This window comes from Barbus barbus (assembly GCF_936440315.1).
Source record: "Barbus barbus genome assembly, chromosome: 46".
In the NCBI taxonomy this organism is placed as follows: domain Eukaryota; kingdom Metazoa; phylum Chordata; class Actinopteri; order Cypriniformes; family Cyprinidae; genus Barbus; species Barbus barbus.
In genome coordinates, this window is record NC_136724.1 from 21,310,261 (window position 1) to 21,332,703 (window position 22,443).

At 37.7% G+C, this 22,443-nt stretch overlaps 2 protein-coding genes across 3 annotated transcripts; both read left to right on the forward strand.

Annotated features, from left to right (window-relative positions):
- Nucleotides 1-2,367: 2,367 nt before the first annotated feature.
- Nucleotides 2,368-16,019, forward strand: klhl14 (kelch-like family member 14; the record flags this gene model as incomplete). The annotated part of the gene is made up of 8 exons (XM_079408916.1): nt 2,368-3,248; nt 5,023-5,144; nt 11,759-11,848; nt 12,004-12,082; nt 12,257-12,447; nt 13,534-13,692; nt 13,859-14,016; nt 14,841-16,019. 8 exons carry the CDS (start codon nt 2,368-2,370, stop codon nt 14,979-14,981), a joined length of 1,821 nt encoding a protein of 606 aa, XP_079265042.1. The 3' UTR covers nt 14,982-16,019.
- A 1,024-nt stretch (nt 16,020-17,043) lies between these two features.
- On the forward strand, nt 17,044-22,352 carry abcd4 (ATP-binding cassette, sub-family D (ALD), member 4). 2 transcript variants are annotated; one of them, XM_079409053.1, is made up of 19 exons: nt 17,044-17,389; nt 17,514-17,632; nt 17,712-17,839; nt 18,161-18,300; nt 18,409-18,525; nt 18,696-18,821; nt 18,961-19,011; nt 19,086-19,180; nt 19,570-19,691; nt 19,805-19,896; nt 20,007-20,099; nt 20,631-20,836; nt 20,903-20,994; nt 21,133-21,169; nt 21,428-21,477; nt 21,569-21,621; nt 21,708-21,784; nt 21,895-22,010; nt 22,099-22,352. In XM_079409053.1, the coding sequence occupies exons 1-19, from the start codon at nt 17,358-17,360 to the stop codon at nt 22,165-22,167; spliced, it is 1,815 nt and encodes a 604-aa protein (XP_079265179.1). In that variant the 5' UTR covers nt 17,044-17,357; the 3' UTR covers nt 22,168-22,352. The 2 variants fall into 2 exon arrangements, with proteins under 2 accessions (XP_079265179.1, XP_079265178.1); XM_079409052.1 differs by having other exon boundaries at nt 21,895-22,158.
- The last annotated feature ends 91 nt before the right edge of the window (nt 22,353-22,443 follow it).

Sequence of the window (22,443 nt, forward strand, 5' to 3'; positions counted from 1 at the left end):
GTCCAAAATACTTTAATCTAAAGTGGAGAACAGGTAGCACCTGTCAGCAGTCTACTTTTATTTGTATTTCTCCATGAAGTGCATTTTTGCATTCTCCTTTATCTGTAGATTATTCGATTAAGTAAGATGTTCTCTACACTGAATAGCACGGTGTGAGAAGAACTATCAGAGAACGCATGAGGACATATGAGTAATGCATCAGCAGTAAAACTTTCATTAGGAGCACAGGAAGTGCTATATCTAGCCATTTATGATGTTGAAAAAAAACAGAAACAAAAAAGTTGAATCCTTCATTTGATCCATATGCTTTATCTCAAACCTTTTCTTTTAATGGCTTTGCAAGCTTGATGCTGTTTCCCAGATGGCTATGTAGCATTGTAAATCCTTCTTGCATGTCAAGCAACTATTTCATGTTACAACATGAAGATTTAGTTACCTGCTACCTGCTTTTCTGTTACAGTATGTGCACGGTTGCCAGTTGTTTGACCAAGACACTTGGATAAACATTAGAAGATGGTGCCCACTACATATAAGCTGAATAAAATAATTATTTTAGTGTAAAGGGATGCTTTTTTTCAGTGAACAGGTTACAATGGAAGCATTCTCAGTAGTTTCCTGTGAATATGCATTTGGAGTGCTGCACATCAGGGCATCTATTTTGAGTTTTTACCCCTTCTAGTGTGAGAAATGCATTGGAAATTTGAGGCTTATTAAATAAATTCATACATGTCATGTGCTATTGTTTAAAAAGTGCTGTTGTTTAAAACTAAATAACTTTATTTGGCTCATATAGAAAATAATTCAGCGATACGATCATCCACATTTTTTGCATTTGAAGTCATGTCCATGATGCTCACTCAAGACCACAAGACAAGTTTGCCCAAAGTCCCTTGTTCGTTCTTTTGAAGGACTAAGCAAAAGGAGAAAAAGATGGGGTTATTTTGGCGATGGAGATTAAGGCAGAGGGGGGCTTTTTGTCATTTGTGCGAGACAAGCCATTCATCCATCCCCCGTTCAGAGCCCAAAAAAAAGGCTGGTCCCAGAAATTAGCAGTTTCAGCTCAGCAGCAGAGGCGTCGGGCTGTGAAGGAACAGAGAAATTGACTAATTAGCAATGCGCACTAAAACTTGACGGTTCTCTCCATAACGCAGAGAGAAAGAGAGGAAAGACTCGCCTTTTCTTCTCTCCTCTTTTTCCATAGATGTTTGAAATCGCAGTCATTTACGCTCGACAGTTTTTACAATAGCCTTGAGCCATAATTTTGCGAGTCTCTCCAGCATCCATACCCCTGCGCGGTCTCTCTCCACCGGCCATGCGCGTCCGTTTCTCTCCCCGACCGTGGATTTCCTATTACTCTCGTTACGACTCACTGAGCCCCAGGCCCAAGGATAATGATGTGTTGTTTCTTGGTAGCATAATTTGTCACACGTATATTTCTTCTTCTTCTTCTTCTTCTCTTGCAGAAAGCACACGGCTCCTCTCACACTCACACACACTTCTTCTTGTTGATAATTCAGGGGAAACAAATGATCAATGAGCTTGAATGAGCGGGGATCAATGGTTAGGATTCTGATCCATCGATCATAGACTTTTCCAACAGGACCGAACAAAGAAAGTGCACTTAAGGACCCGCAGCTTTACTTTTCTTCAAGTCAGGTAAGTTTTGGATACCTACTACTAGCATTCGGCACGGGTGCGCACTGGGCGTAAATGTGCCACGGGCTGAAAGTTGCCGTTTCTTCTGCTGTTCTGCCTCAGATTGGGGGAGAAATACCGCGCGTGTTGTTGAACGGAGCGATTGCATTGTGTTGTTGCCGACCAAAGCGATGCGCAACCGCACATCTACGGTGGTGATGATGCTGATGTTGCGGGAGACAAACTAATTGCTTTTGTATCGCATATCGGGGGGAATGTGTGCATGCATTTAAGTCTTGTAAGGGGGTGTGTGTGTGTGTGTGTGTGTGTGTTCGCGTGGCCGGATAACAGATAGCGGGCAGTTTGTAGGCTAGATCGTGGGCTTTGCTTTCCAACAACCCGGCGTAGTTTGTTTCAGTCCGCAGCGACCATCGGATTTGACGTGCTCACGAACGCATGCATGAGATATATAGATGGGTATGCAGGGATGCGTGTGGTTGGGAAATGCAAGCGCTTGCATGCTGCAAACTTAATGCATTTGCATGCACGTACGATGTGTGTATATATATATATAGCCTACCATATATCTGCACAAATCCAACTTGCATGCATGAATGAATGAGATACCTTCAGAACGCATATGCTTTTATAAAACCAGCTGATGTATTTCCATGCAGTGTAGTGCACCAATGGCATTGTTTACTCGCAGGAGGTGTGCGCAGCCCCGAAGTCATGTCCAGATCGGGTGACCGAACCTCCACGTTTGACCCGACTCACAGCGACACTCTGCTGCATGGTCTCAACCTGCTGTGGAGGAAGCAGCTCTTCTGCGATGTGACTCTCACGGCGCAGGGACAGCAGTTCCACTGCCACAAAGCCGTGCTGGCGTCCTGCTCGCAGTACTTCAGGTCCCTGTTCTCCACGCACATGCTGAGCAGAGAAGACGGGTTGGCGGCGAAGGACCAAGGCAGCAGCGGCACCCCGTCCTCCTCCCCCGACGACAAGCTCCTGCCCAGCCCGCGCTCCACCATCAACAACCTGGTGCTGCAGGGCTGCTCCTCCATCGGTCTGCGGCTGGTGCTGGAGTACCTCTACACGGCCAACGTGACCCTCTCCCTGGACACAGTGGAGGAGGTGCTCTCCGTCAGCAAGATCCTCAACATCCCGCAGATCACCAAACTCAGCGTGCAGTTCCTCAACGACCAGATCTCGGTGCAGAACTACAAGCAGATCTGCAAGATCGCAGCTCTGCACGGGCTGGACGAGACCAAGAAGCTTGCCAACAAGTACCTGGTGGAGGACGTGCTCCTCTTGAACTTTGAGGAGATGTGCGCCATGCTAGACGCCCTGCCTCCGCCAGTGGAGTCAGAGCTGGCGCTCTTTCAGATGTCCGTGCTGTGGTTGGAGCATGACAGGGAGACCAGGATGCACTATGCTCCCGACCTGATGAAGCGCCTGCGCTTCGCCCTCATCCCTGCCCCGGAGCTGGTGGAGAGGGTGCAGTCGGTGGACTTTATGAGGACCGACCAGGTGTGCCAGAAACTGCTCCTGGATGCCATGAACTACCACCTGATGCCCTTCAGACAGCACTGCAGACAGACCACGGCCAGCAGGTAGGATCTTCTGCATCAACTTGACACCTTCCCGTAGATTTTTGGGTAGAGAGTAGTCTTTTTGTTTTAAAAGATCTATTTGTTAACATATACATTTTAATAAAAGGGGTTGTGTCCATGGGAACTTTTGTTGTAGACAAGCAAAATAAAAACAATATCAAGTACTTGTATTTTCACAGTTTTGTGTGAGAGGAAAGAGTCAAGTTTGTTTTCATCCTTTAGCTTGTGTATATGTCAGACATGAGTATGTAAATGTAGAGCACTACACAACACACCGTGCACGTGATCAAGGCAGGCTTGTGACAGGTGTCAGTAAACAGATCAATCTCGCTGGTAAAGATCTCATGTGTTCTTACATGCTGCATAGTTAACTTGTGAAGTGAATTAGATTAGATTAGCAATCTTTTGTTGCAATATCTGATCCCATATTTGTTCACACACTTTCCACGCTTTGCCTTATCTGTGAGATCCTCATTCTATTCCTCATAGTGCTGTTTCAGGGTTGATTAATTTCAGCACTGTTGCAAGCTTGCATACTGCAGACATTATTGCAGTCTGCAGATGGGATAATTAGCAGGAATAGGGGACCGTGGAATAAACTGGAATCAGTTGTTGGAGAATATGAGAGAGAGAGAGATTGTTTGCAATGAGATAATCTCATTTTAAATGTCACTTTTTTCAATTCTGAAATCAGGAATTACGATGATATGAAAGTCAAAAGGTCTTGATAAATATATTAGTATGCATTTGCTAATAGAATTAGATTGATAAATTGTTTGATTGTTATTATTTGGCAATCACTTGTCACATCTGCTCTCTTCACCTGTTCTGTTTGCCGGTGTTAATATCATTTTCTAAGCATCATCCATGAACTTGAAACTTGAAAAGATGAAATCAGCAAATGACTCTATTAGTGTCCTGATGAAGATACTAGTGTTGAAGACTGTTGTTCATTTATTTCCCATGCTCAGTCTCACAGAGCTGAAGGGCTTGTAAATATTGAACATCCAGACTTTAAAGCACTTATTCAATCTATGATTTCAATTGCACAGGCTAACCGCAAGGTCTCCAAGCAACTGTTTTTTTTTTTTTTTAACTATTGATTACATATTAGTTGATTAGTTTAATTTAATTACTGATTGACTGAATGGATGGATTCACATTCAGCCAAGATATTCAAAAGCATTGTTGACAGCAGTCACATGCACAGCTTTGGCCAATAGGATAAGGCCAAAAAGGCTGTCAAAACCTTAACATGGTTTGATCCCAACCACACATCTGATTTTGTAAATATTCCAGGTATAACAGTTTGTAGCCTAATCAGATAACATTTAAAGCAAGCAGCTATAAATAAGCATGAAATGTTACCAAATTCAAATTATGCGTTTTGTTGCTTAACATATGTGCGTTTTCGAACTACCGTAGTTAACTAGTTATCTCTAGTAACTAGACCTAAAAATACATCCTGCATTAGTGTGCACTTGTGCATCGCACACACAAATCCTAGAGAAACATCAATGCAGTGGGGCTAATTGATTCTACAACTTAAAAATGAAGTCGTTTCTCGTTTTGCCGTTCATTTGAGGGTGTTGATAGAGTCATTCAGCATTAATATTCTCCCATGTTCTCTGCTCGGCTTGCTGTCTCCCTCCTTGTGTTTGTACACTCTTTTAGCTTGTCGTAGCATCTCATTCAATATGTAATTGCTCTGCACTAATAACGGCTAATGACAGAATTGTTAATGAACCTGTTTCCCCGTCCCTCTGCAACCCAGGATTCGTTCAAACAAACGGATGCTCCTGTTGGTTGGAGGCCTGCCCCCGGGTCCCGACCGCCTCCCTAGTAATCTGGTTCAGTACTACGACGACGAAAAGAAGACATGGAAGATCCTTACAAGTGAGTGCCTTGCTAGCGTGGTCTTTCTCTTCCACAGGAAGAACCCTGTCTGTGTTGGGTTGTGCTCTGTCGCAGAGCAGAATAGAGCGAGAGCTTCCTGAGATGCAGGAGGTAATGATGTATCACTATCACTTTTAATGTAACTTTTTAATCAGAGCGTGACTGCCTTCACACCATTGTGGAGCTGTAACGCCTGGATTCGCTTGTGTGTGTTTTTTTTTTTTTTTGCCTCTGTCTTTTTGCATAAGCGTGCGGGCAAGATTCATTTTAATCTAATGATCTCGGGAAGATTCATCATCAGCAGATGACACGTATTCTTATTGAACTGCTTTATTAGGGCAAACGTTCTCGTAAGTGCATTTGTCTTCGCCAGCAGCAGGGAAGGAGTGCGAGTGGTTTGCGTGCTACCAGTTGTTTGTTTTGCCATGAGGAATTAGAATCAGAATTCTTACAAGGATTTAAATCACAACAATGGAGATCAAATGTGTCGGAATCTTGAGTATTGACATCATAATGTCATAGTGGAGTGATCTTGGAATGGAATGTGTCCTTTTTAATGCTCAGACTAGCTCTTTCATAGCTCAGGAGACTTGGAATGGAAATATTAGTATGTTTCATTTAAGTCTCAACTTTGTCTCAGATGTTTCTTCTAATGCCATTGAAAAAATAAAATAGACACAAATGAGCCAGAGGTTGACCTGTAGTTCATGTGATTTCATGTTGATACACAGAGGAGAGACATGAGATTTCTATCTTTGATCAAGAAACAAAAGCAAAAGAGGCCATTTGCGATTCATTTCTGTCTAAAAGAAACAATGAAAGGGATATTCCAGCCAAAAATTTAAATTCTCTCATTTGTGCATGTCGTTCCAAAACTGTACGGTATTCTTCTGTCCATAAAAGAAGATATTTTGAAATATGCCCCCCCCCCCCTCCCAACATTCTTAAAAAATCTTATTTGTGACCCTGGACCACAAAACCAGTCATAAGGGTACATTTTTTAAAATTGAGATGTATACATAATCTGAAAGCTGAATAAATAAGCTTTCCATTGATATATGGTTTGTTAGGATAGGACAATATTTGAAAATCTGGAATCTGAGGGTGCAAAAATATCAAAATACTGAGAAAATCGCCTTTAAAGTTGTCCAAATGAAGTTCTTAGCAATGCATATTACTAATCAAGTTTTGATATATTTACAGCAGGAAATTTACAACTTAAGCGACTTAAGACTGGTTTTGTGCATACAGGTTTGAAAAGACATGAAGGAGAGTAAATAATGACAGAATTTTCATTTTTAGCTTAACTATCCCATATATTAATCTTGCTCGAACTTAAATGTTTGAGTTCATACTGATATCTCTGACTTTTGACGACATACTTTGACGTTTTAGCACATCTGAGCACAGTTTGAGACACTGTTAAGATCTCTGAAACTGTAGAGGACATTTCTCTAGTAAATCATCTGAGAAGCTGGAGACAGATCTTATTTGCTCTACTTGTAATTTCGAGGCAATAAAGAGATCTCTTTGGTGATTTTTCTTTCCTATGCATGTTTTCCTCAAAACAAATAGTCAGTTTATATACAATAATTTATCAGTTTTAAAAAAGGATCTTGCTTATGATTCCTGCGGCTAACTGTTAGCCTCAGCGCTAGCTGTTGATGGTTTGAACGGCGTGCTATTGTACAAATAAACTTTCCAAACCAGTACAGAATCAATCACTTGTAAATTTATCAGTTGCAATGTTATGTGTATATGACAAGCTCCAGGTGGCTTGTGGTATAGCAAGAGCCTCCTTATTCAAAATGCTTCAAGTTAGTTCTTCGAAAACATAGCAGGCAATGTGTTTGCAGAGAATCTTGACAAAGGGAAACCTTTTGAATGGTCAATTTTATAACACTTTTAAGCCATATAACTGGAGTAGGCCTATAATCCTAAATTAAGTCTATATAGCATGCAATAACTCGATATAAGATTATTCTTCAATATGCTGATTTGCTGCTCAAGAAACATTTCTTATTATTATCAATGTTGACAACAGTTCTGCTGCTTCATTGATAAATGATAAACTATCATTGCACTGATCATAAATTACAATAAAGATATTTATGTTACAAAAGATTTCTATTTTAAGCAATTGTCAACATTGATAATAATAAGAACTATTATTAATAATTAAGCACCAGTAATAATTAATAATTGAGCAGCATATTAGAATGATTTCTGAAGGACACTGCGTAATGATGCTGAAAATTCAGCTCTGATCACAGGAATAAATAGCATTTGAACGTGTAATAATATTTCACAATGTTCATGTTTTACTATATTTTGGATCAAATAAATATAGCCTCTGTGAGCATAAGAGACTTCATTAAAAATTGCAGTGAAGCAACTAGCCAAGATTTAATGAAAAGGATTCTATAGTGTCTGTTCCTTACCGAGGCAAAACAAGGACATAAACGGACGTGTAGTCATTTTGTTTTATGGCTAAATTGCGTTCAGTCATCCAATCACTGCATCGCTGAGGTGTGAGACCTACAAAGACACCTTACGCTCCGAAACCTGCTTGTAAGCGTTTGGCAGCACGCATAACATTCATTAATGAATTACATCTGGATCTATATAACTTACACTCATAAGGTCATAGTGTAATGTCCTTTATTTCTGCCTCAGACGTCGAGTCTTAAATGGCCCATGGCCAGGCGGAGCGACCAAACTGCAAAATCATCCTGTGAACACACCAGCAGCCCCTTGATGTCGTTTGGGGTGTGCAGGTTATTAACATTCAATCATAACTTTGCAATGAGCCGAAACCCAAAAGGGGGGGAACGGCGACTGATTAAAACCTTCATCAGCAGTATTTAGGATGGTTCTCATGACTGGCTGCACCTCTCTGCTTCTATGGCTTTGTGCTCTGTGGTGAGACTGCCACCCAGTGCACGCAGCCTGATATGGTCAAAAAATATGTATTGATTGTGCCATAATGCCATTGGTTAAGTCATTTTTTTTTTATTTTAGATGTGTCACATGAAGAAAACAAATTAAGCATTGCATAAAGTCTATATTTACGACTATTATTTTCATGACAATGAAGCACCTTTTCATCAAATCAAAATACATCACAAAATTGTCCTTTTTTCTTTATTCTCAATCAGGATTCATAATTAATTTGTAATCAGCATCAATTTAAAAGCAGTACAATAAACACCACTATGGTGAATAAATACTTCGATTGACACTACAATGAATCAGTATTATGTTTTTTATTTTTATATTTTAATTTTAGTTAAAGGTTTAGTCTTTTTTGACATTTTTAGTCATTTTGGGGTTCTAAACAAACAAACATATGGTTTTTATTTATTTTATTTTAGTGTTAGTTATTTTAGTACATCAAATTATACTAAATAAATGAGAAATGTTCTCTTGGAAACTAACTGAAATAATTTATTTTGTTTCAAGAAACTTTATTTATTGTTTTATTTTTAGTTTAGTTTCACTTTTAATATTAACTATAATAACCCTGCTATGAATTTACAATTTACCTTAATTTACCCTATATAATTTTTTCATATTGCTGTTTATTTTTAACTATTTAATGATTTGCTTTTTATGTAAGTTAGACATAAAAATAGGGTATTAGCATATTAACATTAACTAACAATGTGCAAGACAGTTGCTATGGTATTTAATAATCCTCAATAAGGTTAGTTAATAAAAATACAACTGTTCATTGTTAGTTCATGTTAGCTCAGGTCCATTAAATACTAACAGATACAATTTTTTATTCTAATAATGTATTAGTAAATGTTGAAATAAACATTAACTATGATTAATAATGCTTTAGAAGTATTTTTAATTGTTAGTTTATGTTAATTAATGTAGTTACCTAATGCTAACTAGGTAGTTAGTTACCAATTTTCTTTAACCAAAATAAAAATCTAATTTTTTTATTCTTTTTATTTTGGATTAAAATATGACACAAACATGCTCCTGACAGGTTTTGTGAAATAGTCAATACACTGTCATAAACTATATCTCAGATATCAAGGAAAAGATGTTGGAGTGCTACTTGCTGAAAGGACCGCCGTTTAATGATCCCAGAAGGTGCTCTTTGGTTGGGTTCAAAAATATATCTATAGAAAAAACGGATCCAAAGCACTTCTTCTGGTTCCAAAATATTAATATTTTGGAACCAGAAGAAGTGGCTTGGATCTGTTTTTTTCTATAGATATATCTCAGTTTTAACCCCAGCATGTAGGTTTTTTTTTTTCTGTGTTAACTTAAAAGCCTAAAAAACAAAGACCTTGTGAGCTGAATTTCAGGATATTTGTGCCTTTAAAAGTCAATATCATAAATCTTCGCAGTGTGCAGGTTTCTCATCAGTCAGTTTAGCAATATGATGCATCTGCACCTGTGTAGATCAGGCTGTAAGATCAATAACAAAGCCTAGACTGTGACCTCTTGATCATTTGAATCATCTCGCCACAAATCACCTTCCAAAGCTGAATCTGTTGGCACGTGTGTCACGTCTGCAGCAGTAAATGTCAGCAGGCCACAAAAGCCTCGCATGACACCTGAGACGCCAAATAGTTCTCTCACTGATAGTAAGATCTCTGTCAATCAGTCTGGTTTTGTGTGCAGCGAGACAGTCAGGAGGTTCCCCTCGTGGGATGGAGCCGTGCGATTCAGTCCGGATCTGTTCTCAATGGAAAGGCCTCGGTGCGTCAGACTCCAGTTAGATTGCGGTAGAAGAGGCCAATCGGAAAAAAGCGCAATTCAAGGCTGTCTAATTTTACAGCAACTGTGATCCATCAGGCAGCGGAGATGTGACAGTGGAAATGAATGATCGAGGCAGACAGGTGGCTCTTAGCGTACGACTGATTTACGCTGCACGGGCACCGGACGGAGATTTATGGAGTGAACATGATCATGTTCATTATGACTGTCACCTCACGACCATTTCTCTCTATTTCAACTGGGGGTCACTTTTGTAGGAACTGGAGAATTAGATGAGATGGAGACAGGAAGACTGCTGGAAAGCAGCCTGTATATCTACCACAAACCAGAGTTGTTAATATGAGGAAATATGATTTGATTGGTTGTGACTGCATTTTATTCTGAATATTGTGGGTATATATATATATATATATATATATATATATATATATATATATATATATATCAAATTTGCAGAAATTGTTGACTGTCAACATCAGGAGGTCCAAGTAAAAATTGTATGCAGTGTTTTTTTTTTATTATATTACAATTTTTGTCATTTCTAGGAATTAATATTAAATACACATCAAAAGTAAATAGACCACAATTATAAAGTTTCTATCATATTAAATATATATATATATAGTAACGGAGCTAACGAGACGTGAGTTGTACGGATCCATGTGCAAGCTTTTATTAAACACAGTCAAAACACAGGCAGGGTCAAACATCAGTTAACAGATATGTTGAGGAGAAGACATAAGAGTATTCCGAGGGCATGCATGGGTCGTCGATCGGCAAACAATATCCAAAGGGTTTAGACAAGAGGGGTAATCCGAGAACACTAGCAATAGTCCAAGCAGGGCAAACAGAGTCCAAACGGAAAGACGAAGAGTTAATCCAGAAAACATGGGCAAGAATCAAAACACGAGAAAATAGACAAGGCAAGACAACTAAGTGGGTTCCGTATCGCAGCTAAAACTAGGAGAGTAATAAACGCAGAACAATACTGGAACTAAACAGAAACACCGAATGGCTCGGTAAGGCAGCTAACACTAGGGGAGTGCTATACGCAGAACAATACTCGGCAACTAGATCAGGAACTGAATGTGTTTTATATGGTGTGTGTAATAGTTCTCAGGTGAGAATGTGATTATTGCAATCAGCTGTGTGTGTGTAGTCAGTGCAGTAGATGATGGGAATTGTAGTCCGTGGGTGACATGCAACAGTAGTGTGGTGCAAGAGTCAATTCGATGGAAGGGCGACCTCTGGTGGCTATCGGGCGGAGGGCCACAGACCGAATTTGTGACGTGTATATATATATATATATATATATATATATATATATATATATATATTATAATATTATATTTGTATATAAAATAGTTTAACATTAATATATTTAATATAATATATAAATGTAATAAATGTGAGAAAATTAATAAATGTGTTTAAAATAAATATATTTAGCATTGCAAATTTCTAACATCTAGCTAATTTGGTTTGTGGTTATTGATAAAATCTTCTTTTTTTTCTTAAAATAATTTGGGTAACAGCATTGAATGGTTAAACTTGTCAAATGCAGTCAACAGTCAAATTTGTGTAAATAGACAAAACAGAATAATATTTGGCAAAATAGAATGATATTTGTATTGTAGCATTGGCTGACTGTTACATTATCCTATATATATATATATATATATATATATATATATATATATATTCAGTTGGGCACCAGTCTGTATAGCACCAGCAGTTTACACCATATTTATTGTAAATATTGTTTTATGGATGCTGATGATTTAAAAATGGTCAAATATCATTAGCGTGGCTTATGCATTGTTCATTGGTCATTTTCAAGTACTAGACTCATCAGTTTTGTCTCTGTGTTGCAGTAATGCCGTATAACAGCGCCCATCACTGTGTGGTTGAGGTGGAGAACTTCCTGCTTTTATTGGGTGGAGAAGACCAGTGGAATCCTAATGGTAAAACATGAATAAGCTGAATACAACAACTTAATGTTATCACAGACATTGATTTCCTTATAATTCATTACATGTGCCTGAAATGTTTTCTAGTATCTTTTTAAACAATGTTTGTAATGTGTGTAATAAAACTAATATGTGTATCATCCTCACAGGCAAACACAGCACTAACTTTGTAAGTCGGTATGATCCGAGATTCAATAGCTGGATACAACTACCGCCCATGCAGGAGAGGTATGATGCCTTCTGAAAATGACTTATTATTCATAAAATAATAAGAGCTCTTCATAACATGGCTATAATTATTTCTTAAGCCTTTGTGATGAATTTTTCGCTCTTGGCTGCAACGGGGATATTTGCTGTTGACTGATTTTAAGAGACGATCTTTTCATCTTGTCTTTGTTTCAGGAGAGCGAGTTTCTTCGCTTGCTGCCTGGATAAGCACTTGTATGTTGTTGGGGGAAGGAACGAGACAGGTTATCTGTCTAGCGTTGAAGCCTATAACCTTGAGACAAACGAATGGAATTACGTTTCATCTCTTCCACAGCCGCTGGCTGCGCACGCAGGCGCCGTGCACAATGGGAAAATATACATCTCAGGTTTGACGATACACCTCACCCAAACACTGAATTAATCAAAGTGTCTGAGACGTTGCTAACAGGTGCCATTACAGAGATGAAGTCTACAACATATTTTGAACAGCTACCTTCATTTTAAACACATTTTAAATTCACCATAAAATTGCATATGTTTAGTATTTCTAAGTGAAACAATATGTTAAAAAAAAGATTTGTCCATTTTTTGTCCAAACACAAACATTTTTCTTTGGAATAACATGCACTGATGAATTGTTCCTGTAGTCCAAACACTAGAGAACTGTGCTTGCAACACCATGGTCATGGGTTTGTATCCCAAGTAATGCATGAACTGATATATAAGATAAGATAATATCTTTAATGCAATGTAAGTGGAATGTGGAATAAGACCAGGAATGTGTACCCGGAGAGGATATTCTTTTACCAAAAATGCACTCGACTAAAACCTACTGACTTTGCTCACACATGTTATATCTACTTCCCAATTTTTTTTTTGTTTACTTATTGGATAATTTTTATAATTTTGGGGGATTTTCCCCCTTTTTTTGTTACATTTACAGTGCTCCCAGTCAAAAACGACTGACCTACAAAAAAATTGCTTATAAATTTCTCGTTATGTTATATTGTTACCAACTAATGGATTCAATATTTGTATCAACTTGTTTTCTTTCGATTAGCACAGGTTTTATATCTCTTTTTGGAACTGACTGATCATAGGCCTCACTGATCTTAGCTTATGCACATCAGTTTTTGAGTAAATGATGCCAAAATTATTCACAAATAATGCTTTTTTCACTCAAAAACTGAGGAGCGTAAGCTCAGATCTATGCGATCTATGATCAGTTAATTTTAATAAAAAAATAAAACAGTTGACAAAAAAACTGAATCCAAGATTTGATGATAATTTACAAGCATTTTTCTGCTGATTATTTTTGACCGGGAGCAACAAATTAGGTTTCTCAGCACAGAACAAGTGTTAAAGTAATATCCCGTCAATTTTAATTCCATGTTGATTTAATTTTTTGTAAATCTCTCTTTGTGAATCTGTGTCCTTATCTTGAAACTGGTATTGTGCATGTTATGCTTCAGGTGGCGTTCACAATGGTGAATACGTGTCTTGGCTGTACTGCTACGACCCTGTTATGGACGTGTGGGCTCGGAAACAGGACATGAACACAAAGCGAGCCATACACGCTCTCGCAGGCATGAACGACCGCCTCTACGCTATTGGGGGAAACCACTTAAAGGGTAATTTCTATAGCCGTAACCCAAATCTCAACACTTACTGTGTACCCAAAAGTAATCAATGCAGTTTCTTTTGTGATTCGATTCGATTCCAAGTAACACTTATACACCTCTGCAGAGCTTGGTATATACTCTTGGGGTTTTCCCTGATCTCTTTCTCTGTGTGTAGGATTCTCTCATCTGGATGTGATGCTGGTTGAATGCTACGATCCTAAAGCAGATCAGTGGAGCATCCTGCAAACGCCCATCTTAGAGGGACGCAGCGGGCCTGGATGTGCTGTTCTTGATGACAGTATTTACTTGGTGGGAGGCTACAGCTGGAGCATGGTAAACACATCTTACACTTAAAAGCAAAAGATAGATAGATAGAAAGATGATGATGTTTATCTGAAAGTGTAAGAATGCAATCAGGTTTTCTGTAAGGGGTAGGTTTAGGGTTAGGGGGATAAAAAAAATATTGTTTGGTCAGTATAAAAGTAATAGAAGTCTATGTAAAGTCCCCACAATTCAGAGAAACAAGTGTGTGTGTGTGTGTTTACCTGTTTTTATATACCGCTGGGGATTTAAACCTGAATACACACAGACTCATGGGAACTTGTGTCACTGTGGGGACCTAAATTGAGGTCCCCATGGGTAAACAAGCTTATAAATCACACAGAATTAAGTTTTTTGAAAATCTAAAAATGCAAAAAGTCTCCTGTGAAGGTAGTGGTTTTCAAACAATGGTAAGTCATTTGTAGGTCGATTTCCCCAAAAAAGGGGTTATTAATACATCGCTCTGTTTGATTAAACTTCTCAATCACTCAACATTGCAAAACTGGCTCAGCCAATGGTATGAGGTTGGGGGCAGGACTATCTTTGACTGACCAATGGCAGATGGGTTCAGGAAACCTGTTCGGAAACAACCACTATTTTTGCCACTCTGATCATGATAGTAATGCAGAAATTACACACTTCACCGTCATGTCACCTAAAATCTTTCAGGATTTTAAACACTCCGTTAGGAAAAAAAAAGAAACTTCATATCAGAGCTCTGATAAATATTACACATTATCCAGTAGGACATTGTGACAAATTTGTACATACATGAAATTCCTGAAGAAGTATTCTAAAGTATTGAATGAAATATTGTGTGAAAAACTCTCTTGCAGGGGGCGTATAAGTCATCCACCATTTGTTACAGCCCAGAGAAAGGCACATGGACAGAAATGGAAGGAGAAGTGGCTGAACCTTTAGCTGGACCGGCCTGTGCCACAGTCATACTGCCAGCCTGTTTACCATTCAACAAATAACTATACAGAACGCCGAATAATGCGGCCGAGAAGAGGAAAAACCTGTCGGGATGGAAAGTCAATCGCTAAACGAATCAAATAAATGATGAGACTCTCCCTATGGAACGCCCCCAGCTTTTGAACAGGAGGTGATGAGGTGTACAGATTATTATTTTTTTACTGGTCTGACAAGAGCACTTTGTTTCTTTCATACCTAACAGTTTTAAACTGATATAATCATCGACTTTACGTATTTGATGCTCACGTGTGTTGACATTCAGCTGCTCACATTCAATCCTTTTTTTAATCATAAATGTTTTGACATACATTGTTTTTTAACCAAATCGATATAGCTTCCATACGTACTTTGGATTTTGTGGAAACCGCCGATCAAAGATAATGTTTAAGTGGGCTGACAAAGGAATATTCATGTTTTTACAAGCAAAACTCATGATTCTGTGTACACTGTAGAGTAGATATCAGCTATTTAATATATATCACACCATGTCTGCTTGTTAGATATTTGTCGCCATATTTGAGTGGCACATTGTTATTTGTACAGATGAGAGGGGCATAAATGTCAATTATATATAAAAAAACACATTTCAGTAAAACACAAGTTATGATTTATTGTTTGAACAATCAGTATATTATTTATTTAGCCATGTGGTATATATGCATGGCGTGAAGTGGAAAGCTTATTGTGTTTTACTGTGGGTGCATATTTGTTTATGTTAATATCTGTTCATATCTCACAGTGCCTATTTTTAGCATCAGGCTGCTTTATTTCATAATTATAAGAATCTTTCCCATTATAAGAATCAGACCTTTTAAATCGAGTCAAAATCATATAAATTATTGGCCTGATTGGTTTCTCTGAGACGTGATATGAAATCTGAATTTGTGTTTATTGGCCCTTTTGATGAGAAAAGGGGAATTTTTTTCATTGTTGTAAATAATCGCTTGCAGTGGAACATTTTTGTGCTCATAGGATTTATTCTCAAATCCTGTTATGTTCTTTACATTTAGTCTATGAAAATAAAACTGAATTTCTGGATCAATAATCTGTCTGGGCTCCCCCACAACAAGACAACACTCCTACATCTCTACCGTGTTTGCGGTATTATAGCAACTGACCCATTACTCTATTTCATTACGGTGTGCAATAATGTGTTTCATTTACTTATTGGAAAGTATTTAACATCAAACAAATCTGATAAAAGGCACAAGTGCACGTAAAACATTGTGAGTGTTTTCTCGGAAAGTTTTTCTCCAACAGCAGGTCACATTTCAAGGACCTGTAAATCAATTCATTCATTTATTTTGTTAAATACATACAGTTTTTGGCAAATATTTCAGTTATTATTGCTGCAAAGGGAAATAATATTAATTTTTTGTTATTTTTTACACACGTTGGTAAAAGGTAGCATACAAAAATATCAAACCATTGATTTTTAACTAACAGATATTGTAATTAATGATTGCACTATAATTTATTTTCATTCATTCTTTCATTCAATTTGCTGATATTATAATGTGCTTTTTTTCAATCAATTGAATTGGATCTAAAATACAGGCATTTTTACTAGTGATCTCAGACTTTGAGACTCATTTTGTATTTTACTAAAACATTGTTTATGCAAACAAAGTGGACATTAACTAATATGAGCTAACAATGAAGAGTAGCTTTAAAGGATCTGTTTCTAATTATTTCTACATATAGGCCTACTGATTCATTTGAACATTTAAGAGCTGATAAAATGTAAAAAACAAACTGTAACTTGAATGCAATGTAAGTCGCTTTAGATAAAAGCGTCTGCTAAATGTAAATGCAAACATTAAAAAGTTACATACATTAATGCATTAAGAAGATCAGCTATAATGCAGTAGGCTAAATTAAGATAAACCAGAATTAACACATGCTATATATTTTTTTAGTTCTGTTAACATTAATGTTAACGTATAGAGCCTTGTTGTGTTGCCAATGGGATTTATGTGTACATTAATATTTTATTCAGTGTGTAAATTCAGGCAGTCCTGTCATACAGTCTCCTGTACAGCAGGTGGCAGCGGAGCACCAGACAGCGCATGCGCGTCCAAACAGAGACGAAGAAATGTTTGTGTACATGTGACCCTCCATGTGATAGGAAATTAATGTAGAAATAAAGTCACCCCAAAAAGATCCTTATTTGATAATAAATTAACTTACTGTACAACTAAACTTCATGTTTATGACTACTAGTGTTTGTAAGATTTAACTACATAATGTTTAAGACACTATCATGTGCTGTCTTAGACTTTGAACCCAAAACCCATCCAATAAACTCCTCTAAAAGCTTGAAATAAGTCAGATTTGCCAGTCAGAAGGTCTCTTAATACATTTAGCAAACGTTCACCATGCCACCCATGAAGAACAGCAGTGTGAAAAGGTAAGACATGAACAGACATCTTCATGCATGTGTAGAGATTAATGTAATAGAAAGCCAAAATGCAGCCTTATATTTTAATTAAACTACTGTCACCAATTGTTGTGTGCATGTGCTTCTCCCCAAGACCAAAGCTAGACTGGAGGTTTGTCCAAAGATTGAGCAGAATTCTGAAGATCCTTTTCCCATCCTGGTCCAACCAAAGTGTCCGGATGTTCATGACGCTTCTTGGAGTCACGCTTTCAGGTATTAAACTTTTAACATATGGACTTGTGCCAGCTTGTTTTGTCTTCTGTGTTTGTTCAATGTTTTGCTTTTATTTCAGTTCAGCTTGTGATTTATCAAGTGGGTCTTATTCCGAGTCAGTTCTACGAGGTTCTGTCTGAGAAGAACTATGGGAAGTTCAAAAATCTGGTGCTGTTTGCGGTTATGCTCATTCTGATTAATTCAACAGTGAGTTTGGTCTATTTATATAGTTTTCTGAAAATGGCTTTGGGTGACGGCATCTGCTTACTACTCACTGTACTTAGTAGCAACCCTATTATGTTAAAAATCTGGGTACAGTTTTCATAGTGGAGGTCAAATTGACTCTCAAACATCATAATCGTAACAGAACTTTTGTAATCACATTCCAGACATCAACCAGTATTTTCGGCAACTGAAAAATTGAAATGGGTTAAATTGATAAGCAACAAAACAGGGCTGGAAGGGATGTACTACACTTGTAATATTTTTGCTAAAAACTGACTATTCCACAAAAAATGTGTTCCTCAGCTGAAGAGTCTGGACCAGTACATCTCCAGTCTGCTGTATGTCAGCTGGAGAAAGTCTTTGACTGAAGAACTCCATAGCACTTACTTCAAGGGACGTGTTTACTACACCCTCAACGTACTGTGCAAAAACATCGACAACCCGTAATGTATTCACACAACATTAATTTATGTAGTTACATTTCATTACTTAAGAAGACTCAGTTAAATCTGCCCTGTTAATGGTTTATTTTGTGTTTGTGTCCCGTCCAGAGACCAGCGCATCAGTCAGGACGTAGAGAGGTTATGTAAGCAGATGAGCACTATGGCGAGTCGACTTCTCATTTCGCCGTTCACTGTGACCTACTACACCTATCAGTGCTTCAACAGGTCAGAGAGATGCTGCGTGTGTTTATTTGTGTTTGTAATCACAGAATCGAAACACATTTAATCATTCAATGCAATTAATGCCAGTGAAATATTCTTGCATCTTTTTAACTAATTTTGCACTGCAATATTTGGTAGAATATTTATCTTGTGAAAGTTTTTTGGTGCTGCAGTGCTGGCTGGATTGGATTTGTAAGCATCTTTGGGTACTTTGTGGTTGGAAGCATCATCAACAAGATCTTGATAGGACCCATCGTGTCCATGCTGGTTGAGCAAGAGAAGTTGGAGGGAGATTTTAGGTAGACGAGAAATATATATTACATTCAGAGATGCTGAAGCAAACGTCACATGTTTATGGCTGCTGTTGCTATAAGATATTATTCTTCGGATGAATGCAGTGCTATTATTAGTTAACTTCTGCTTTCCATGTCCTTCCAGGTTTAAACACATGCATATTAGAGTGAACGCTGAATCTGCCGCTTTCTTCAGGTTAGTATGCACTTACCGATTTGAGTTTTTATCTAATCGCAGAGCAGGAGATAATTTGTTGTGTTTTTGCTCAGGGCAGGTAAGGTGGAGCACATGCGGACCGACAGAAGGCTGCAGATGCTCTTATCCACTCAGAGAAGCTTGATGAACAAAGAGCTATGGCTTTACAGTAAGGACTCCTGAATTAAATTGGCATTCTGAAGATATATCAAATTTTAGTGAAATAAAGTGTGCAATATTCCTCACTATTGTTACTGAAAATATACAGTGGCAGAGGAGAAAGCTCATTCCATGCATCTAAAGTTGGCATGAAACAAGTTGCGATCGTCTTTTATTCTCTATTATGATGTATATCTGAGTGAAACAGCATCTTGAACAAGAAAAAAAAACATTGCACTATTTTTATAAATAATAAGAATTGTGCATTTTGATTTTATGGTGACTTTAAATGTGTTATTTTGCAGGTTTTAAACTGCTTTATCAACTTAGTATGAAATAATACAGTCCTTCTGTTCTGTTCACTACAAATGCATATTGTTTTGCTTCTTTTCATTTCAGTTGGAGTAAACACCTTTGACTACTTGGGCAGTATCCTCAGCTATATAGTGATCGCGATCCCCATCTTTGCTGGAGAATATGACGGCCTGACACCTGGAGAACTGAGTGCTCTTGTCAGTAAGGTGAGTTACTTCAAACAGTATTTAATGTGGTGGACTTTAAGACAAACACAAGTGCTTCTGCTCTGAGTGAGTCTCTGTTGTACACAATAAAATGTTAATCACGTCTCTTTCAGAACGCTTTCGTCTGCATCTATCTGATAAACTGCTTCACCCAGCTCATAGATCTCTCAACCACAGTGTCTGATGTTGCTGGATACACGCACCGGTGAGGTGCTCTAAGACTGCTTAAAAGCACATATTTTATTGTGCATCAGCGTTATCATTGTTCATTGGTTATTCTAAAACTAGTCTGCTTTCTCTTTCTTTTGGTTCCAGGATTGGAGAACTGCGGGAAGTGATGGCAGACATTGCCAACAAACAGTGTGACCAGGATCAGTACGATCCACTTTCAAAGGATGAACCTTACAGGTCATTTAAAACTAATTGAAATTCATTTCAGATGCAAGTACCAACAAATAATATTGGTTCACATTATGTCAAGATCTAAAATAGATCTAAAAGAGTCTCTGGTTGTCCTGAATACACAGGAGTGTTGTTTTAGTATCAATGATATACTATATATTGTAGTTTTTGTTAATATTTTGAATTAGGTTTATTCTTATACATTATTTTTCTATTTTAATTTCGGTTAAAGTTGTAGTAATTTGTGCTTTTTTTGTCATTTTTATCTTCGTAGGTTTGAAATTTAACTGAAAATGGGAAATAGTTGCATTAGCAACTTGTGGAAATAAAATAAGTTTAAGGGTTTATATATATATTTAATTATTTATTATTATTATAATTTTTTACTTCAGTTAATGTTTATTTCAAGTAATTCTATTTTTAATGCTTTTAGATAATGGTAACCCTGATGCACAGTAAAGATTGACATGGTAAATCAATTTTTTTTTACGATTATCATTGTTGGTAATATTTGTAACAATAATAATTCTCTATCAGTGATCGGGAGCTTCACAGTGTCCCAGCAGACACGGCGTTTGTGCTGGATCGTCTCTCCTATAAATCACCCGTCTCAGAAGAGCTGCTTGTGAAGGATCTGACCCTTAAGATCAGTCAAGGAATGCACATGCTCGTGGTGGGAAACACGGGAACAGGGAAGACCTCCCTGCTCCGGGTCCTCAACGACTTGTGGGAACCATGCAATGGTAAGCGTCAGAGATGACAGACAATAAAATGATCAGATGCAGATGATCAGATTTCCTGTTGCACAGGTTCTGTGGAGATGACCACATGTTTTGGACCGAGGGGTGTGCTTTTCCTGCCACAGAAAGCATATCTTACTGATGGCACTCTCAGAGAGCAGGTGAGAAAAGAGAAAACCATTTGTCACGAATTACTCACTACTCTACATAATGTAATTAGTAAAAGCTATGTTTTATTGTTGTGAACAAAAACTGTACATATATGTTTATACACACTAATTTGCTGGTTTTCCCTTTAGGTTATCTATCCATTAAAGGATATATATCCTTCCTCAGGTACAGATTAACCTAATTCAAAAAACTTAATGATATGCAGTATTTAAATAATATATTAATATAGTGCACTTGGTTACAACTGTATATGCAATATGTTGCAAAAATAAACTTGACTTTTTTGCCAATGCAAACTTGCAAAAATGCTAAATGCAATGCAAAAATGTCAAGATCTTGAAAACGTGCCAATTATACAACACGCTTCTGGTGGTGCAAACAGATTATGATGACTTTTCACACTAATATAAATTCTTCTTTTAGGGTCTATAGATGATGAACGAATACTAAAATATCTGGAACTTGTTGGTTTGGTAAGACTGAACTGATACGGTAATGCCTGCTAAAATATGGTTGCTCTGAATGTTTTGTAAGCAGCGTGTCTTTGTGTATTTTGTATGTCAGTCGAATCTTCTGACCAGAATAGGAGGACTGGATACAAAAGTAGACTGGAACTGGTGAGAAATGAGTATTAATATCTAGAGAGAAAAATGTGGATTTTTTAAGAACATAAAATTTTTTTTAATGCCCTTGTTTTTCACAGGTATGATGTTTTATCGCCAGGAGAAATGCAGAGGCTTTGTTTTGCTAGACTGTTTTACCTGCAGCCCAAATATGCAGGTCAGTTCTGGCATAGTTTCATCAAATTTCCGGTAGCTTTAATTACTATGATCAGTCAGAAGATCCCATTCATGTCCTGTGTCATGAGTAAGACATGCGGTTTGTTTCAGTACTGGATGAGGCCACTAGCGCTCTGACGGAGGAGGCCGAGGGTCAGCTCTATAAGGCCTGTAAACAGCTGGGAATGACCCTCATCAGTCTGGGTCACCGTAGCACTCTGGAAAAGGTGATGATCTATGACCTTTCCACATTCACTGAAACAACATGGCAAACATTATTGTATGGCCTGTTCTTTTTTTGTGTTCTTTAAACAGCATCATGACATCATGCTGCGACTGTGCGGAGGTGGCCAATGGGAGCTCACCAAACTCAAAGAGGCGTGAACCATCAAACTATTGGTCCGTTTTGTGGTTATGGGTGCATTCAGTCTTGAGACTCTGGGGAAATCTTGTTTACTTTACAGTATACTGTGATTACTGAAGTTCTTGATACACTAAAAATCTTTTTGCTACTGTTTGTCTCAACGTACTTTTCATATAGCAATATATAATGTTTTATTATGCAAGTATATGCTGCTTCAGTCTACTTTATTGGTTGTTTCTTGTCGAATGGATTTGCACAAAAAGTATTTCAAGAATAATTTAGGATAAAGTGCCTAT